At 45.7% G+C, this 15,301-nt stretch overlaps 2 protein-coding genes across 8 annotated transcripts in view; one reads left to right on the top strand and one right to left on the bottom strand.

Annotated features, from left to right (window-relative positions):
* The window catches only part of HOGA1 (4-hydroxy-2-oxoglutarate aldolase 1), a 24,461-nt gene extending 18,502 nt beyond the window's left edge, over window positions 1-5,959 (top strand). For 2 of the 5 annotated variants that reach the window (XM_045507513.2, XM_010971101.3), the window contains one exon: window positions 1,815-2,751. In XM_045507513.2, coding sequence (XP_045363469.1) covers window positions 1,815-2,029 — 215 coding nt within the window. In that variant the 3' untranslated portion in view covers window positions 2,030-2,751. Of the gene's footprint in view, window positions 1-395; window positions 1,766-1,814; window positions 2,752-4,486; window positions 4,551-4,759 lie in introns of those variants that run through there. The other 3 variants (XM_010971103.3, XM_045507517.2, XM_010971102.3) reach the window with 3 other exon arrangements.
* MORN4 (MORN repeat containing 4) lies at window positions 3,992-15,301 on the bottom strand. Of its 3 annotated transcripts, none has more exons than XM_074373813.1 (6): window positions 15,257-15,301; window positions 7,777-7,869; window positions 6,089-6,203; window positions 5,538-5,647; window positions 5,103-5,283; window positions 3,992-4,502 (listed from the first exon to the last, which is right to left on the bottom strand). In XM_074373813.1, exons 2-5 carry the CDS (start codon window positions 7,841-7,843, stop codon window positions 5,135-5,137), a joined length of 441 nt encoding a protein of 146 aa, XP_074229914.1. In that variant the 5' UTR covers window positions 7,844-7,869; window positions 15,257-15,301; the 3' UTR covers window positions 3,992-4,502; window positions 5,103-5,134. The 3 variants fall into 3 exon arrangements, with proteins under 3 accessions (XP_074229914.1, XP_010969406.1, XP_045363475.1); XM_010971104.3 differs by lacking the exon at window positions 15,257-15,301 and adding an exon at window positions 14,855-15,016; XM_045507519.1 differs by lacking the exons at window positions 6,089-6,203; window positions 15,257-15,301 and adding an exon at window positions 14,855-15,045.

Raw genomic sequence — 15,301 nt, 5'->3', positions numbered from 1 at the left:
GGGGGGACTCTGCATCTCCCTCACAGCTTATATCTTTAACTCAAAGGGACAGATGAACTCAGGTTTAGAGAAAGGACAGCTGAGGAGGCAAGCAGGAGTCTCCCTGGACGTGAAGATTCTCCTGGGATAGGATGCTTTACATATATGGTCTAAGAACTGTAGAAATGAGGGCCTTTCAGCTGAGCCTGAGCACAGCAGGGCCCAGGTTGTACTAGACGTCCCTCTCCCACTCCCATCCACCTGTGATGGAGAAGGTCCCAGAACCTGCAGACCACCAAGACAGGAAGAGGAGGAGCTTCCAGGCCTCTTGGGGTCTGGTCTAATAGTGGTAATTTTCTCACCCAATTCTTGTGACACGGGGTAGCTGTTGTTACCTCCTCCTCCTAATTTTACAGACAAAGCAGCTTGGGCTGCCCCTTGGGAAGAGAGGATGCTTGCGGCCATCCTAGCCCTCAGAATGCCATCCTGCTTGACCCTTCACTCTGCGCCCCATCCTGTGCCAGCTCTGGGCGCACGGTCAGGAATGCCTGGAACACCTTTCTGCTGCCTGGGCTGGAGGCTCAGCCACCCCAAGAGCAGCTTGATGTCACCTTATTGCCCTGCCCTGCTCGAACACAATGTGCTTCCCCTGCCCTCCCACCCAGCCGGCCTCCTGCCCCGGCTATATTTAGGACTTTCCATGGTTTTTATCTCTAAAGCATTCAGCCCTTTCTCAGGGTCTGAAGAGAGGCAAATCAGAGAACTTCAGACACCCATGGTGGGAGAAAGTTTTTTTCTCTGTGTATTTTTTGTTTCCATCATCTTTCCCACCCTACTCAGGTTTTGGGTAAAATGCCCAGGTTATCAGAATATCAAGGCTGGGGCCAGGCCTGGGAGGAGGCTGGCTGAAGCTTACTGGCCTCTAGTGGTGAATAGTTAGTCATTCATTCATCAGTGGTTCCCAACCTTTTTAACCCAAACAACCTCTTTTATTATTTTTACCCTTCATGAAGGCCGTATTTCTAAGGTTTTACCTTCCCTCAAAATAAAACTTTATTAAGTAATAATTACTTTCCTAGTTTTTAGGTACTCAAAGATGAATCTAACACTTCTGATCAGCATGGAACAACCAGTTGCTATGCTAAAAGCAAAGAAACTTGAGACTTCATTTTCTCTAAAACTCCATGCATGATTTGAAATTATGACAGTAGTTTTGGGCCTCCCATTACAACAGAAAAGGCTTTTGAGATCATGCTGTCTGGCCCCCTCATTTTTCAGGCAAGTGAACTTGCTCAGATCAGTTAATGATACAAGGTTACATAGTGAAACTTCTTTGGACAATGATGCATTGTTTTCCTCCCATGAGAGTATTTGGAGTTGGGGTCAGGGAGGACTGTGGGGGGATGGGAGGGCCCTGCTGCAGGGGCTGTGCCTGGCATATCAGTCCCAGTGTGCCCTGGGCCAGGTTCTAGGGAACTAGGCTGCAGACCAGTGATGCTCCAGCGCCCAGGCCCATAGTGTTGCTGCCTTCTCCCAATCCCAGCTCGAGGACTGAATGCCACTCTCCTCCCCAGTGGGGTGGATTTCTCTCTCCAAACCAAAGGAGGTGCCTTTCTTCCTTCATCCTAGGTTTTAGCATTGTGTTCTCTACCACTGACCTGCTTTCTGGTCTCAGTCTGGATTCCCAGTGTACCCCAAGTGTCATAGATTTGGTAGAGTTACTTAACGGGGGAGAAGGGTGGGAACCCTAACTTTCTAAAGTGACACACGTCTAGTTCCCAGATGTGTGTATGCCGGGGATGCCCCAGTCTGTTCTAACAGGCCCTGCTTCTCAGGTGACCCGGCGCTTTGGGATCCCGGGGCTGAAGAAAACCATGGACTGGTTTGGGTACTACGGAGGCCCCTGCCGCGCCCCCTTGCAGGAGCTGAGCCCCAGCCAGGAGGAGGCGCTGCGCTTGGATTTCACCAGCAATGGCTGGCTCTGAGGGCCGGGAGGGCACCAGTCCAGCCTGTGCTCATCTCAGCCTCCTGTGTTAAGCCGGCAGCCTGAAGAGGCACATGGAGGGACGAGGGTTCAAGGCTCCTTTTCTTACTTCAGTCCTCCAGGGAGCCCCTCAGCAGACACTGCCAGGCACGCTCAGCTCCTGTTCTCACAGCCCAGGAACTCTTGCATTTGCATCCTGCACTCTGGGTCTCTGGAGACCTTCCATCGGGGAAGGAGCAATGTCTTGTCTCCCTACTGTGCTTTCCTATCCCAAGACACGTGAACCAGAAGCCGGAGGGGAAGGGCAGGGGGCCAATCAGGCACAGAAAGGCCATGTTTCACCAAAAAGGAAGACTACTTAGACTTGGGGGTACAAACTTGCGTCTTGCATGAGACAGCCCGAAGCTAGGGCTTCTCTTAAGAACCCAAGTTCTGACTTCTAGGGAAGTGGTAGGTTAGGAAACCTGATCAGAAAAGTGTCACTGGTCTTTGAAAGGCCAGCCATGGTGCCCTTTCCTGAATCTATTTTGATTCATCCCATATTCTTGTCTCTAGCCTTGATCCCAACCGTCTAGTACATGGAGACAGACCACTGACTTGCCAGAACGGTAAATAATGACACCTGGTGGATAAATGTTACATTCTAGAAGACTAGTCTAGCCAATCCCAGTCTGAAACATTAGGAAAGGGGACTTGGCCTGAGACAGGACCATCCTCTTGCCTATACACACACTCTGCTTTTATTGTTAAGAACAATTTGTTATTGCAATAAAGTTTAATAAGTTAAACTAGTGTGACTATGTACAGATTGACACTCCACTACTATGCAGATCTTAGGTTTCCGGCCCAAATGTCAGGAACCTCCTACAGGCAATTTAGCTCCCAAGGTCTGCTTTTTCCCTGGCTCTGAGAGAGGCCATAACGGTACTGAGCCAACAGGCATTAGATTATTGGCGCCCTGAGGGAAGGCTCGCTGAAGTTTTAAACAGGAGAGGTAAGAGGCAAAAAGCTTCAAGTGAGATATTTAGAAACACTTAGTATGTTAATTTAAAAGGCTGCTTTCTCTAAAATGTTTAATCTTATTCAGTGATATCTGACTAGTGGAAGAAAACCTGAGATGAATTCTTCAAAAACTACTCTGGTTAAAAAGAAAGGTAAACAGATCCTTGTTTGGGGCAAGGAGAGACTATAAAAGGTATCAGTCTTCAGCAGAACCTGGGCATCTCGATGGCACTGAAGCTTGGGGCTTGGCACCTGGGCTCTTCTCCTGGGTAGCTTCCGGAGGATCTACCTAATCAGGTTTAGGGGTGGGGCAAAAAGTTAGGGCTAGGGAGGCTAGTGTACTGGTGAAGAGCTCAGCCTCTGGGCTTAAGCTGGCCAGGCTTCAGTTCTTGGATCTGTGCTTTAGTGCCTACAGGATCCTGGAAAACTATTTAACTGCCCTGAGCCTCATCTGTAATATGGAGATAATAATGGTACCTTCCTCTCAGGGCTTATAAGATCATGTGTGCAAAAGGGTTAGCGTGGCAGGTAAATGTGCAGAGAAAGACTTGTGAGGTAACCCAGCAGGTGTGACAATAACTGGTCTCAAGACTTGGGCACCCTGATGCTCAAGGTGAGAGAAGTACACTGGAAAAGGCTTTGGGATCAGAAAGCCTGGGCTACAAATCCCACCCAGCTCTGCCACTGACTAGTTTGGGCAACATGAGCCTGTCTGATTTTTTTTTTTAGGTGTTCCTACCCTGCCGAGGTTTAAGAATTAGATGATATTACATAGTAAAGCATGCAGTGTCAGTTTCATGCCATCTGTGATTAACTTTTATTTATTTATACCTTTAGGTGGGGGAGGTAATCAGGTTTAATTTTTTTGATAGACGTACTGGGAATTGAACTCAGAGCCTCGTGCATGCTAAGCACACGCTCTACCACTGAGCTATACCCTCCCCCGTTCTGATTAACTTTTAGAAATGGCAAATGGGTTAATAGTCATAAGGATGCAAAGCAAGAAAGTCAAGAAAACTAAGTATAGGCAGTTCTGGTGACTTGTTTATTCCTCATAAACACTGGTCTCTACAGTACAATTCAGAGAATAAATAGGCACATGGCTCTAAGTTCCACCATAAGCAGTGTGAGGATGCAGGGCCAGGGGTGGGGCGGGGCATGTTTGGGTCACAGGGTAACTGGAGGCCTCTGTGATGAACTGTGCAGGGATCCCATCAATTAAGATCTGATCTCCCAGCCTGATGACCAAGGCTCACGGTGGAAGAGTTACAGTGAACCAAATGCCCTTTTAGTTCACTGCCATCCCAAGATGGGCCTGGTGCTACCCGAACCCCAAGGGATTGAGGTGGGTCTGACCCACTGGTACACTGGGAAGGAGCTGTGTCAGCCAAAGCCATCCCTAAGGATTCAGTTCATGACAGGGCCTGATGTGGCCCAGAGGCATCTGCCCTTTGCTCTGGAGTAAGTAATAAGTACAAGTTGTAAGATGACTGTTTACGTCGGTTTCTTTCTTGACTAAAGGTATCCTGTCCCACGTCTAAGGAAGGAGAGAGGGACACAAATTAATTCATCTGTTGGAACTCAGGTAAGGGGTAGGGGGAATAACACTCTCACTAGACCCTTCACAGGGGAATAGGCAGGCAGAATACCAGTCTCACACAAAGTGGAAGGCCTGGAGCCACGATGCCAACCAGCAGTGAAGGAGGGGGTAACATACAGAAAAGCTCTGGCCTTGACTTCCACAGGACCGCTGTTCTATTTAAGCCACCCCTATTGTTTTCCTTATTTCTCCAGGACAGCACAAAGCACTAGTCCAAACTGGGGGCGGCGATCATCTGCTTCAAAAAGAGGCAGAAGGAAAGATTCTGCATCACTTGGCAGGAAGTGAAGTTGAGGACAGCAGCCGGTCTGCACCCAAAGCGTTAGGGACGGAGAGTATCAGCCGGGAAAAGGGAAAGCCGGATGGGTACCTACTGCTGCAGGGCCTGGGGCCGGAGCCTCAGAACTTCCCTGTGATCAAAGCCCTGCCCAGTAGGTGCTGGGGCCCCTCACAGGGCTCTCCTCCACGGTCACTCTCATCTCCTCTCACATCGGGTTCACTCGTTCACCTTGAGCAGGTAACTGGCATTTGCTTTACCTGGTACTCGTCAGCTGGTGTGCGGTGCCCCGTCAGGCGGTGAGGCTCCTGGCGGACTTGGAGGCGCTCTGGGCCCGCTGGACCACTGCGGAGCACTTCTCGCGCCGTAAAAGCTTGTTGTTCTCAAACAGACCTTCATTTCGGGGTATTCCGTGAGAACCATCAGGGAAAGTCAGCAGGCCTTTGAGGGGGACAGAGAAAACTTGGGAGTGACAGTGGCATGGGTGGCTCTGAGATCAGCTGCTACGTCAAGGCTGAGGGACAGAAAACGTGCAGTTTTCCTTGGGGGAGCTCCATCCGAGGGGCCAATGACCCAGTGTCGGTGCCTGGTCACTAGGGCTCTCTGGGCGTCCACAGAGGGATTAAAGCTTCAAAGGTGTCCTCCCACCCACTTATGCTTGCCTAAGTCACCCGTCCTGCTGGGCTGCAACTCACCCAAACCATCCACTCTGCCATTTTTAAATTCCCCCTCAAAGGTCATGTTGTCATGTCGAATGAAGACTCCCACGCCGTTGAACTTGCCCTGGGCAAACTCCCCCTCATACCTGCAGACACACAAGATGTCAGCCTTGAGCTGGGTAGTGAGCTGTCCAGGATGACTCAGGCCACCAATGCCAAATATGTGGTTTCTTAACACCAAGAAGCAAAGCTGATTCCACTCTTCCAGAGTTTCGCCCAACCCCTCCCACCCTACTCCCAACCAGCAGAGAAGGGTCAGAGAGTGTGTATGATATGAGGCCCTAATCTCAAGGAAATAGCATCAGAGGACAGTGGTGGGGTGGGAGGTCATTCACCTCCTTGCCATTTCAAAATTTAGATCTATTTGTAAAGTAACCAATAAAAGAACAAACACTTGCTTCCTCCTTGCCTGTTTTCAGAGGGCCCGGGACAAGCTCAGGTTTGACCAGCTATTTATCACTATCATTTTTAGATCAGAGCTTCTCTTCCCTAGTTTAAGGCTGTGAAAAGAATGGCCCAGTACCCACCTTGAGCCATCTGAGAAGGTCAGTACCCCGAAGCCATTAAAGAGCCCGTTCTCAAAATGGCCCAGGTAGGTGCCACCATCTGCAAACATTAGTTGACCAAAACCATGTCTGCGGCCTGAGCAAAGAGAAGGACAGGTGTCAGGTTGGGCTGGGGCAGCTTCAGGGTCCCTCTCACCATTTAACAACCCTTGCCCCACATCACCCCACCCACAAAGGGAAGAAGAGAAGCAGTGACATTGGCAGGGCAGAGGACCATGACCCAGGGTAATAACCTGGCTCCTAGGATCTTCTGTTCTTAAGTCACAATCATCAGATTTGGAGCAAGTCTGTCCCAGTATGAAAGATTTTTGAAAGTGCACTTAAAAATCACAATAGCTAAAAAAAATTTTGAATAAAACCAACAGCTAACATTTAAAGTGCCTTCACTATGTGCCAGGCACTCTTCCAGGCACTTTGTATTTATCGTCTTGGTGAATCCTCACAACCACTTTAGAAGGTAGGCACAACACTATTATTATTCCCATTAACAGGTACACAAACCAAGGCAAGGAGAAGCTAAAAACTTACTCGAGATTACAGAGCAACTAAGTGGTAAAACAAGACAGCAAACGCAGCAGGAGGCCTGACTTGGGAGCCCTCAACACTTAACTACCTTGCCACTCTGGGAAAAAAATTAAAGTAGCCTCCGACACCATGAAGCTGCTGGGCAAACCTAACAGCCTGACTGGCAGCACTGGTTTGAGCTTCACTCCATCAGCAGGACTCTGCTCACCCACTGAACTGATTAGAGAATAGAGCAAGACGCTGGAGAAACAGCGATGCTCTTCAGAGTACGAGGGAGTACTTCTGGTGGATAGACTGCCCAGCAGAGCCTCAAGAAGACTCTCCTCTATAAGTATTTGGAAGGCAGGAGAAAAGGCTGGGGATGTACAAAGGCAAGGTCACATGCCATGTGCACAATGCCTCCTCTCAAGGCTCAAGCATTTATCATTTGCAGAGATTTACCATGAAAAGAAAGGTGTGTGTCCGGAAACTATTATGAACTTCTCATCGTTGGCACAACTGTAAAGAGTCAAGTCTCCTCGGGGCAGTTCCTGGCTTGCTAGGAGTGGACCCACGAGACTTTTAGGTGGCTAGACTATTTCCAAACTGAACATCATTAAACTGCTTCCTGGTCTCGGGCTTTGAAGAATTCTGCCATTCCTATGAATAGATACTTGCAAATGTAATGAGCTGTCACAGGAAATTCAAGGAAATGAATATCATCTGGTCTTGAGTGTCTGCCCTAATTTCTTCCTTAACTTCTTAAGATTCATTGGAATCAAGTCATTGTAATGAATCTGTACTTTCTAATTTGTGGGCACTAAAAATAATTCATTTTGCTCTGCTGAGTACTTAAGCATTTATAAAAACAGTTCCCAAATAATACAACTAAAAGATAGAAGAGTGGAAACACTTTCAATTTAGAAGTGGAAAGATTTAATTTACTTCTGGAGCTTGGGGTAACAATAGCATTTTCTAGTTCCTTTCTTTATAATCCTAAAATTGAAGGAAAAGCGCTATTTAAATTAAATCTTGGAGTCAGAAAAAAAGATTCATCAGGTTGACTTATATATCCTGATGTATTTGTCCTTCGGCTAAATGGAGTATTTATCAGTGGATAATCGTCTCCCCCGGGGTCCTCTCACCCTCCTTCCACTCGCCACGATATTCCTCCCCGCTGGAGTAGGTGAAGGAACCTTTTGTCAGGGTCATGGTGACAGCTTACAGAAGGACGAAAACTGCAGGAAATAAGCAGAGAACCAGTGTCATAGGATGGCTGGAGGAAAGGCTTGTAAAACAATTTTGTAGATACCTTCTAAAGGCTACCAGCCTGGGAAGTATATACTACCTGAATACATTGAACAAAAATATCCTCTCCTCCAACCACCATCATCACCACCCCCGCCCAGGCAGTCTTATCTTCCTACTTGTCTTAAAACTTTTCAGCCAGTTCCAATTTTCTGTGACCTGGGATGGAAATTTAGGTTTAATCTACAAATATTTGCTTAATACTTACTGTGTGCTGAGTCAGTGTAGAAAATACAGTCTTACCCCTCGATAAGTTTATAATCTAGTTGGTAAGAATGACAACTGAAACACTGGCCAATATGAGACAATATAATCAAGTGGCAAACTGGATGGCAGAGACGAACAAAGACAACGGATGGGCAGAATTTAAAACCAGCAGTGACGGATGCAAAGGGCAGTTTCAGACATGGGGAATGAATGCACAAAGAGCAACAGAGACATGGGGTGTGCAGTGGGAAATAAGGAACCAGGTCTTACTAGAGCTGAAGGTTTATTTAGGGAGTAAGAGGAAACAAAATTATATACATACACTTGGCGTAAATATTAAACCTGAAAAGAAACTCTCAGATGTAATCCAAACTCCATCATTTTAGGGATGGAGAAACAGAAGCCCAAAGTTAAAAACTAGTCGGTGAGCGAGGATGACGGTGGAACTCACGCCCAGGCCTCCACTGACTGCGGCTAGTTCTTTCTCCCCTTTATGACGTGCTCTGCTTCAGGGTCAGGCTAGCTTAAGGAGACCTTTGAAAGCTAGACAGATAGCTGAGAAAGCGGAGAAAAGAGGAAACCTCTGGGGGCTTTGTGAACAGGGATGTAATATGAAAGCAGAGTCTAAGGAAAATGAGTGTGGCAACGGGAAGCAGGGTGGGTTACAGCAAAAGCCTTCAACCAGAAAAGCCTGCAAGGCAGGAGATGATATAATTCAGTCAGTTATGAAAGTGAGCACAAATTATTCTCCCTCCATCCATGCCCTTGCAACACAACACGGCGGGTCCTCCATCATGAAGGCAGTTTATTTATCCCTCCCACCCTTGGATCTGGGTGGGTTATCTGACTTGCTTTGGCTAATGAAATATTAGCAAAGGTTTTGCAGCAGAAGTTTGGAAAGCACTTGTGTGTTGGGCTTGCCCTCTCGCTGCACTTGGAACTGTTCTGCCTCCATGTGAATGAGCCCAGGCTAGTCTGCTGGATGGTGGGACGCCACATGGAGCAGCTGTCCCAGCTGACCACAGATGTGTGGGTGAGACTAGAAGAGAAGACTAGAAGAGCTGCATTTCTGAGCCCAGCCCCAAATTACTGACCCACAGAATCATGGACTAAAGAAATGGTTGTTTTAGCCACTATGTTTGGGGGATGGTGTGTTATTACGTAGCAAAAGCAAACTGATAGATCCAGGTATGAGATCATAAGGCCTGAACTAGGGAGACAGGGTAATGGGAGCAGGAATGACTATTACAGACATATCATAGGATAAACAAAAACAAGCCAGTAACATTTGGAGACTGGCTAGGTATGACTTCATGAGTGGTGGAAAATGTTTATATTCAAGGATAGCCTCTAAGAAGGGAGTTAAGATACCCAAAACATCATTAAATATAAACAGAGACAAATAGAATCATCTGACATATTTTTTTAAATGCAATCCATGTTTCTTTCTCTTCCTTTCTTCCTTCCTTCCTCTTTCTTTCTTCTTCTTATCTTTTTTATTTTTTGAAAACTGGAAGTTTGTACCTCTTAATCACACTCACTTATTTATCTCATCCCTCCACCCTCCCTTCCCTTTGGCAACCACTTGTTTGTTCTCTGTATCAGTGACTATTTCTGTTTTGTTATGTTTATTCATTTGTTGTTTTTTAGGTTCTACATATACGTGAAATCATATGGCATTTGTCTTTCTCTGTCTGACATTTCATTTAGCACAACACCTCTAGGGTTGTTGTCCATGTTGTCACAAATGACAATAATTCATTTTTATGGCTGAATAATATTCCAATCACACACACACACACACACACACACACATATTACATCTCCTTTATCAATTATCTATTGATGGGCACTTAGATTGCTTCCATATTTTGGCTACTGTAAGCAATACTGCAATGAACATAGTGGTGCATGTATCTTTTCTAATTAGTATTTTCATTTTCTTCAGATAAATACCCAGGAGTGAAATTGCTGGATCATATCACAGTTCTATTTTTAATTTTTTTAAGGGAACCTCCATACTGTTTTCCACAGTGGCTGTACCAATGTACATTCCCACCAGCAGGGCACAAGGGTTTCCTTTACTCTACATCCTCACCAGTATGTATTATTTGTTGTCTTTTTGATAATAGCCATTCTGATAGGTGTGAAGTGATATCTCTTTTGTGACTTTGATCTGCATTTCCCTGGTGATTAGTGATGTTCAGCATCTTTTCATGTGTCTGTTGGTCATCCATATGTCTTGTTTGGAAGAATGTCTATTCAGGTCCTCTGCCCATTTTTTAATCAAGTTCTTTGCTTTTTTGACGTTGAGTTTTGCAAGTTCTTTGTATATACTGGATATTAACCCCTTATCAAATATATTGTTTGGAAATATCGTCTCCCATTTAGTAGGTGGCCTTTTCATTTTGTTGAGAGCTTTCTTCACTGTGCAAAAGCTTTTCAATTTGATGAAGTCCCATTTGTTTATTTTTGCTTTTGTTTCCTTTGCCTGAGGAAACATATCCAAAAAACTATTGCTAAGACCACTCTCAAAGAGCATACTGACTACATTTTCTTCTTGGAGTTTTATGGTGTCATGACTTATATTTAAATATTTAATCCAATTTGAGGGTTTTTTTTTCTTTTTTTATATGGTGTGAGAAAGTAGTCTAGTTTTCCCAAAACTATTTATTGAAGAGGCTGTCTTTTCCACCATTAAATACCACCTTTGAGGTAGATTAATTGCCCGCATAACTGTGGGTTCATTTCTGGGTTCTCTATTCTATTCCATTGATCTATGTGTCTGTTTTTGTGCGAATACCATACTGTTTTGATTACTGTAGCTTTGTAGTACAGTTTAAAATCAGAGAATGATACCTCCAGGTTTGTTGTTCTTTCTCAAGATTGCTTTGGCTATTCAGGGTCTTTTGTGTTTCAATACAAATTCAGACAACATTTTGGAAAAAAATTCAACAATTTTGACTAATGAAGTAAATATTAAGTAGAGGAAAAGTAAATTACAGCCACTCACCTGTTCTTTATCAGCACCTTATGGGGTATTTTGATTTTGGCCTATGTCATAATGATTTTGACACAGTTGCTACAAGCTCAGAAATGATCTAATGTGAAGACAACCTGCCCTGAACAGAGCAGGGCTCAGTAACATCTCCTAGGCCTTGGTCCTGTCTCAAAGCTCTAGTTTCTTCCCAGGTATGAGGTCAAGTGAATTATGAAGCCATGAGGACATATGAGTTCTGAGAATCCCTGTACTCTCACCCAAATAAGGAGGAACGTTTGTTCCTACCTCCATAATGAAGGCCAGCTTTGTGGAAGCTATTTTGGTGATGTTTGGAGTCACTCCCATGGTTTGCCAGGGATTTTCTCACTTTTCCAGTTACTTAGGAACTTGATGTCCAGGATCCTTCACATTGTAGAATACATCCCAAGACACGGATCATTTTCTCGTCTTAAAGCCCCTCAAAACCCTCAAAACCCTGGGGGGGCTATTTTCTCAAAGAAGTGATGGTAGTACCTGGTGTGCCATCTCTGTCCCATCAATGTTCCACAATGTCAGCATCCAATTTCAGGCTCACAAGCCTCTTATCATCAGCCCAGCATCAGAGTATGCCTGGGGTACAGGTTAATATGATTCCATTGCAAATACAACATTAATGAGAGGAAGAGAAGCAGTTTTCCATCGAAACTGCAGAGGAAAACTCTTTCCAGTCCAGATAGGCATTTTGATGCTAGAGGCCACCATCAGCTCTTCCCAATTACATCAGCGTACTAAAAGTCGGCTCGTGGTACTAATCTGAACTATTTCATTACTTCAAAACAAGGCAGAATCTGAACTATCGCATCTCCTACTAAATCTTACAGCAATTGTTCTGGTACATAAACACAAAATCATTATTTCTCCAGGAAGATAAGGACATTTCCTTTAAATGTTCAGCAGCAGCTAACTTGTCTTCACTCAACACTCTGGAAGGAGTTACTGCAGTGCAAAAACTTCCAAATAGTGGCATCCCACCAGTAGAAGAAACTTGAAAGAAAGGGAAGAGTGTTTCTCCAATTTGAGGATTATCTGTGGACCAAGTACTAGCCAACCCCTCCAATTGTAAACCAAGCCATTCTTTTGGTATGCTGTTAGCTGTTGGGCAACATATCCTAAATATTTCAAAGAAGCCAATGAAACTTGAAAGGTCATCTTATTACCAAGTGTGGTGGACTGTATTTTCCAAAGATGTTTGCAATCATATTTCCTGTCTTACACATTCTTCTACAATTTGACCTTGCCACAGCCCCATCAAAAAGTGGAGTCTAACTCCTTTCTTTTGAATCTGGGCAGGCTTGTGATTGCTGCGACCAATAGAAAGTGAGTGGAAGCCATGGTGTGTTCTGAGGTTATACCATCTTGCTCACTGGTAAACTGGAGCTTGGAGACCTGAACCACAACATAAGAAGTCTGACTATTCTGAGTCTACCATGCTCAGAAGAGGCGAAGCCACATAAAAAGTCACATTTGTTGGTACCCCTACCTGGCAGTCCTCATCTCTGAATCATCCTAGCCCAGGCACCAGGAGTGAGTGAAGAAGCCTTCAGAATGACTCCAGCCCCTACTCACTGAGCCCACATCCAAGATGAAGTATCATGGAGCAGAGAGAGATCATCCCCATGATGCCTCCTCCAAATTTCTGACTCACAGAATCTGTGAGCATCATATGGCTGTTTTAAGCAGCTAAGTTTGGTTACATAGCAATTGTAACTGGAACATCATCTCGCAGCCTAACTGTGTCACCATCCTCTCTTATTTGTTTTCAGAAGTATATACTACAAATTCCCATTCCTTTCTGATCTAGGGAGATATAGTAAAATTCAACAGCTGCTTGTCAAAATGATGTCTATTCCCAAGAACACAACTAGAAGTGCTCATTAAAGAGAACATATGTAGACGCCAGGGATCTCAGGCCATGGTTGAGCACATTTGACTAGACACTCCTAAATGTGTCCAAATAATTGATATTATCACTACTTTGGACAGTGTCAGAGTTTTCACTTACGACTTCTGTAATTAGCCACGCTAATAGCTCATAGCAACTAACTCAAAAAGGAACTTCACCAGTAATCACTGAGACAAATCTAGTTTAATAAAGTATAGCCAGTGCCCACGAAGACCAAAAAACTCAATACTTTAATAAGGGATGCAAATCAGTATTTGTGTCAGCTATTCAAAAAAATATTTTTAAAGAGAATAAGTAGCCTAGGAGTTTAGGTCTCAGATATACATATGGAACCTAGTTACAAAGCCAAGAAGATTCATGCTTCTAAACAGATAACCTTTCTGCTCTCCTGATAGATGGGTTACAAAGGATCAAGCCAAACATTTATCTAAAAGAAAACGACTATTTTGTCCCTGTAAACCAACACACTATTAGTCTAAACAACAGACTATACCCCTCCTATCTTTATTTTCTCCTGCCCCAGACATGTCCAAATAGAACTCAAAGACAGGAGTAAGAACTTCTGTTTCAGTTCCATTTGTCTATCTTTTGTACTTTCAGAAATCAAACTGGTTAAAAAATACTTATGCATTCACCTGTATCCAAATTCAGAGGTTTAAAAACAACCTAACATAAAGGAGAATAGGTTTTCAGTTTAAGCATATTGTTTGCAGGCATCCGCCTTAACTGACCACATATACCTTCGCATTGTCCCCCTAAAGCCACCCTCCCCAGAGTATGACAGGCTTGTTAAAGTTCTTTCCATTACAAAGAAAGCAGTTCTTGGGCTTTTAGAATCCTAAAGAGCAGAGAATGAAGGCTTTGATGAACAAAGATTAGGCTTATAAGGAACCTAGAACAAAAAGTCAAATGTTCTTTTTTAAGTATTTTAAATCAGTTGAAAATAACTGTCTTTGTTGTAAGTCTGTAAGTCTCTTTTACTATAATTCTTCCTTCCACTCAAAAAGTGAACAAATGTATTGCTACTAGATAAAGGTCTTATTTAGGAAGACTGTGGGACACGTAGATTGAAGAAAGTGGGAAGAAAAGCTTGAGACCAGAAAGAAGGTCAAAACAAAACTAACAAAAAATCCAGACGCCTTGGGGGATGGGGACTGCCAAGATAATACTCTATTTCATGGGGAAGTAAAATCCCTGGGCCGGGTTCTAATACGGCAGAGTGATCCCCGCTGGTACCTAGGCAGTTTGGAAATGCTAGACTGCAGGGATGCCACCATCAACTAATTGAAAACATCCCATTCCCCAAGCCTCGATGTGTGTGTGGGACGTCTCTCCACCCGAGTGTGACAGAGGCGGGCCCAGAGCAAACAAAGCCCTACACCGCAACAAGGCAACACTTCGTGGTCGACCTTCCCAATCCTTCTCCCCACCCCGTTCTTGCCTTACCAGCACCGCTCCTCCCCTCCATCCCAGGTCTGCTCTCCCGCGCGGGCGGGGACTTATGCACACACAGGTCTGTCATCCCCTCGCGAACAGCCCCCACCCACCCCACTCGTTATCCCGAACGCCGTGGGTTCTCGGGCCTCGGCCCCCGCGGTGGAGATGGGAGGCCCGAGTTTGGGACCCCCGGGGCAGCTGTTTTCAGGTCAGCGCTTCTGGGAGGGAGCCGTACTCCCCAGCCCCTGTCATCTCCGGCTGGACTCCTCAGTCCCTTCCTCCCCGACCACACTCTCCCTGTCCCCTCTCAACCGCGCTGCCAGCCAACCTGGGCTTGGCCTTCCGGGATGACCGTCTTGCCCACGCGCCGGGCTCCAGCGTCCCGGACCTCCGCTCCGCCGGGCTCGCCCCTACCACCGGCCTCTCCGCCGCCACCTCCAGCGCCAGCCCCACTTGACGCCGCCATCCCGGGCAGCTACACGGGGCACAATTCCCGCAGCCCATTGGCTGTTACCTAGGCAACAGGGAGCAACGCCACTCCCCATTGGCCCTGCCCGGGCTCTGCGCCATCTTTGTGCGGGGCGGAGTGTCTCGGGAACCCCCGGCCACATACCCCAAAGAGGGGTGGGGCTGACCCACCGTCCTACTTTGGCCACCCTTAGAACTGAAGTCTCGCCTACCTAGAGGCAGCCGAGCCGAAATGTCAACCCCAAACCAAACAAAATCAGACCTGCGTCAGACGCGACTGTGACCGCCAACTCAACTGGCTCCAATC

The sequence above is a fragment of the Camelus bactrianus genome, chromosome 11 (genome assembly GCF_048773025.1).
Source record: "Camelus bactrianus isolate YW-2024 breed Bactrian camel chromosome 11, ASM4877302v1, whole genome shotgun sequence".
Classification (NCBI taxonomy): domain Eukaryota; kingdom Metazoa; phylum Chordata; class Mammalia; order Artiodactyla; family Camelidae; genus Camelus; species Camelus bactrianus.
This window is presented reverse-complemented; position numbering and strand designations above follow the sequence as displayed.

Coding starts and splice junctions, on each gene's coding strand:
- MORN4 (XM_045507519.1), bottom strand. CDS start 15,030: ATGGGCTGCGGGAATTGTGCCCCGTGTAGCTGCCCGGGATGGCGGCGT. Junction 7,870..14,854: donor TCCCGGAAGGCCAAGCCCAG/GTTGGCTGGCAG, acceptor TATTTCCTGCAG/TTTTCGTCCTTCTGTAAGCT. Junction 5,284..5,537: donor TGGCAGAGTGGATGGTTTGG/GTGAGTTGCAGC, acceptor TCCCCCTCAAAG/GCCTGCTGACTTTCCCTGAT.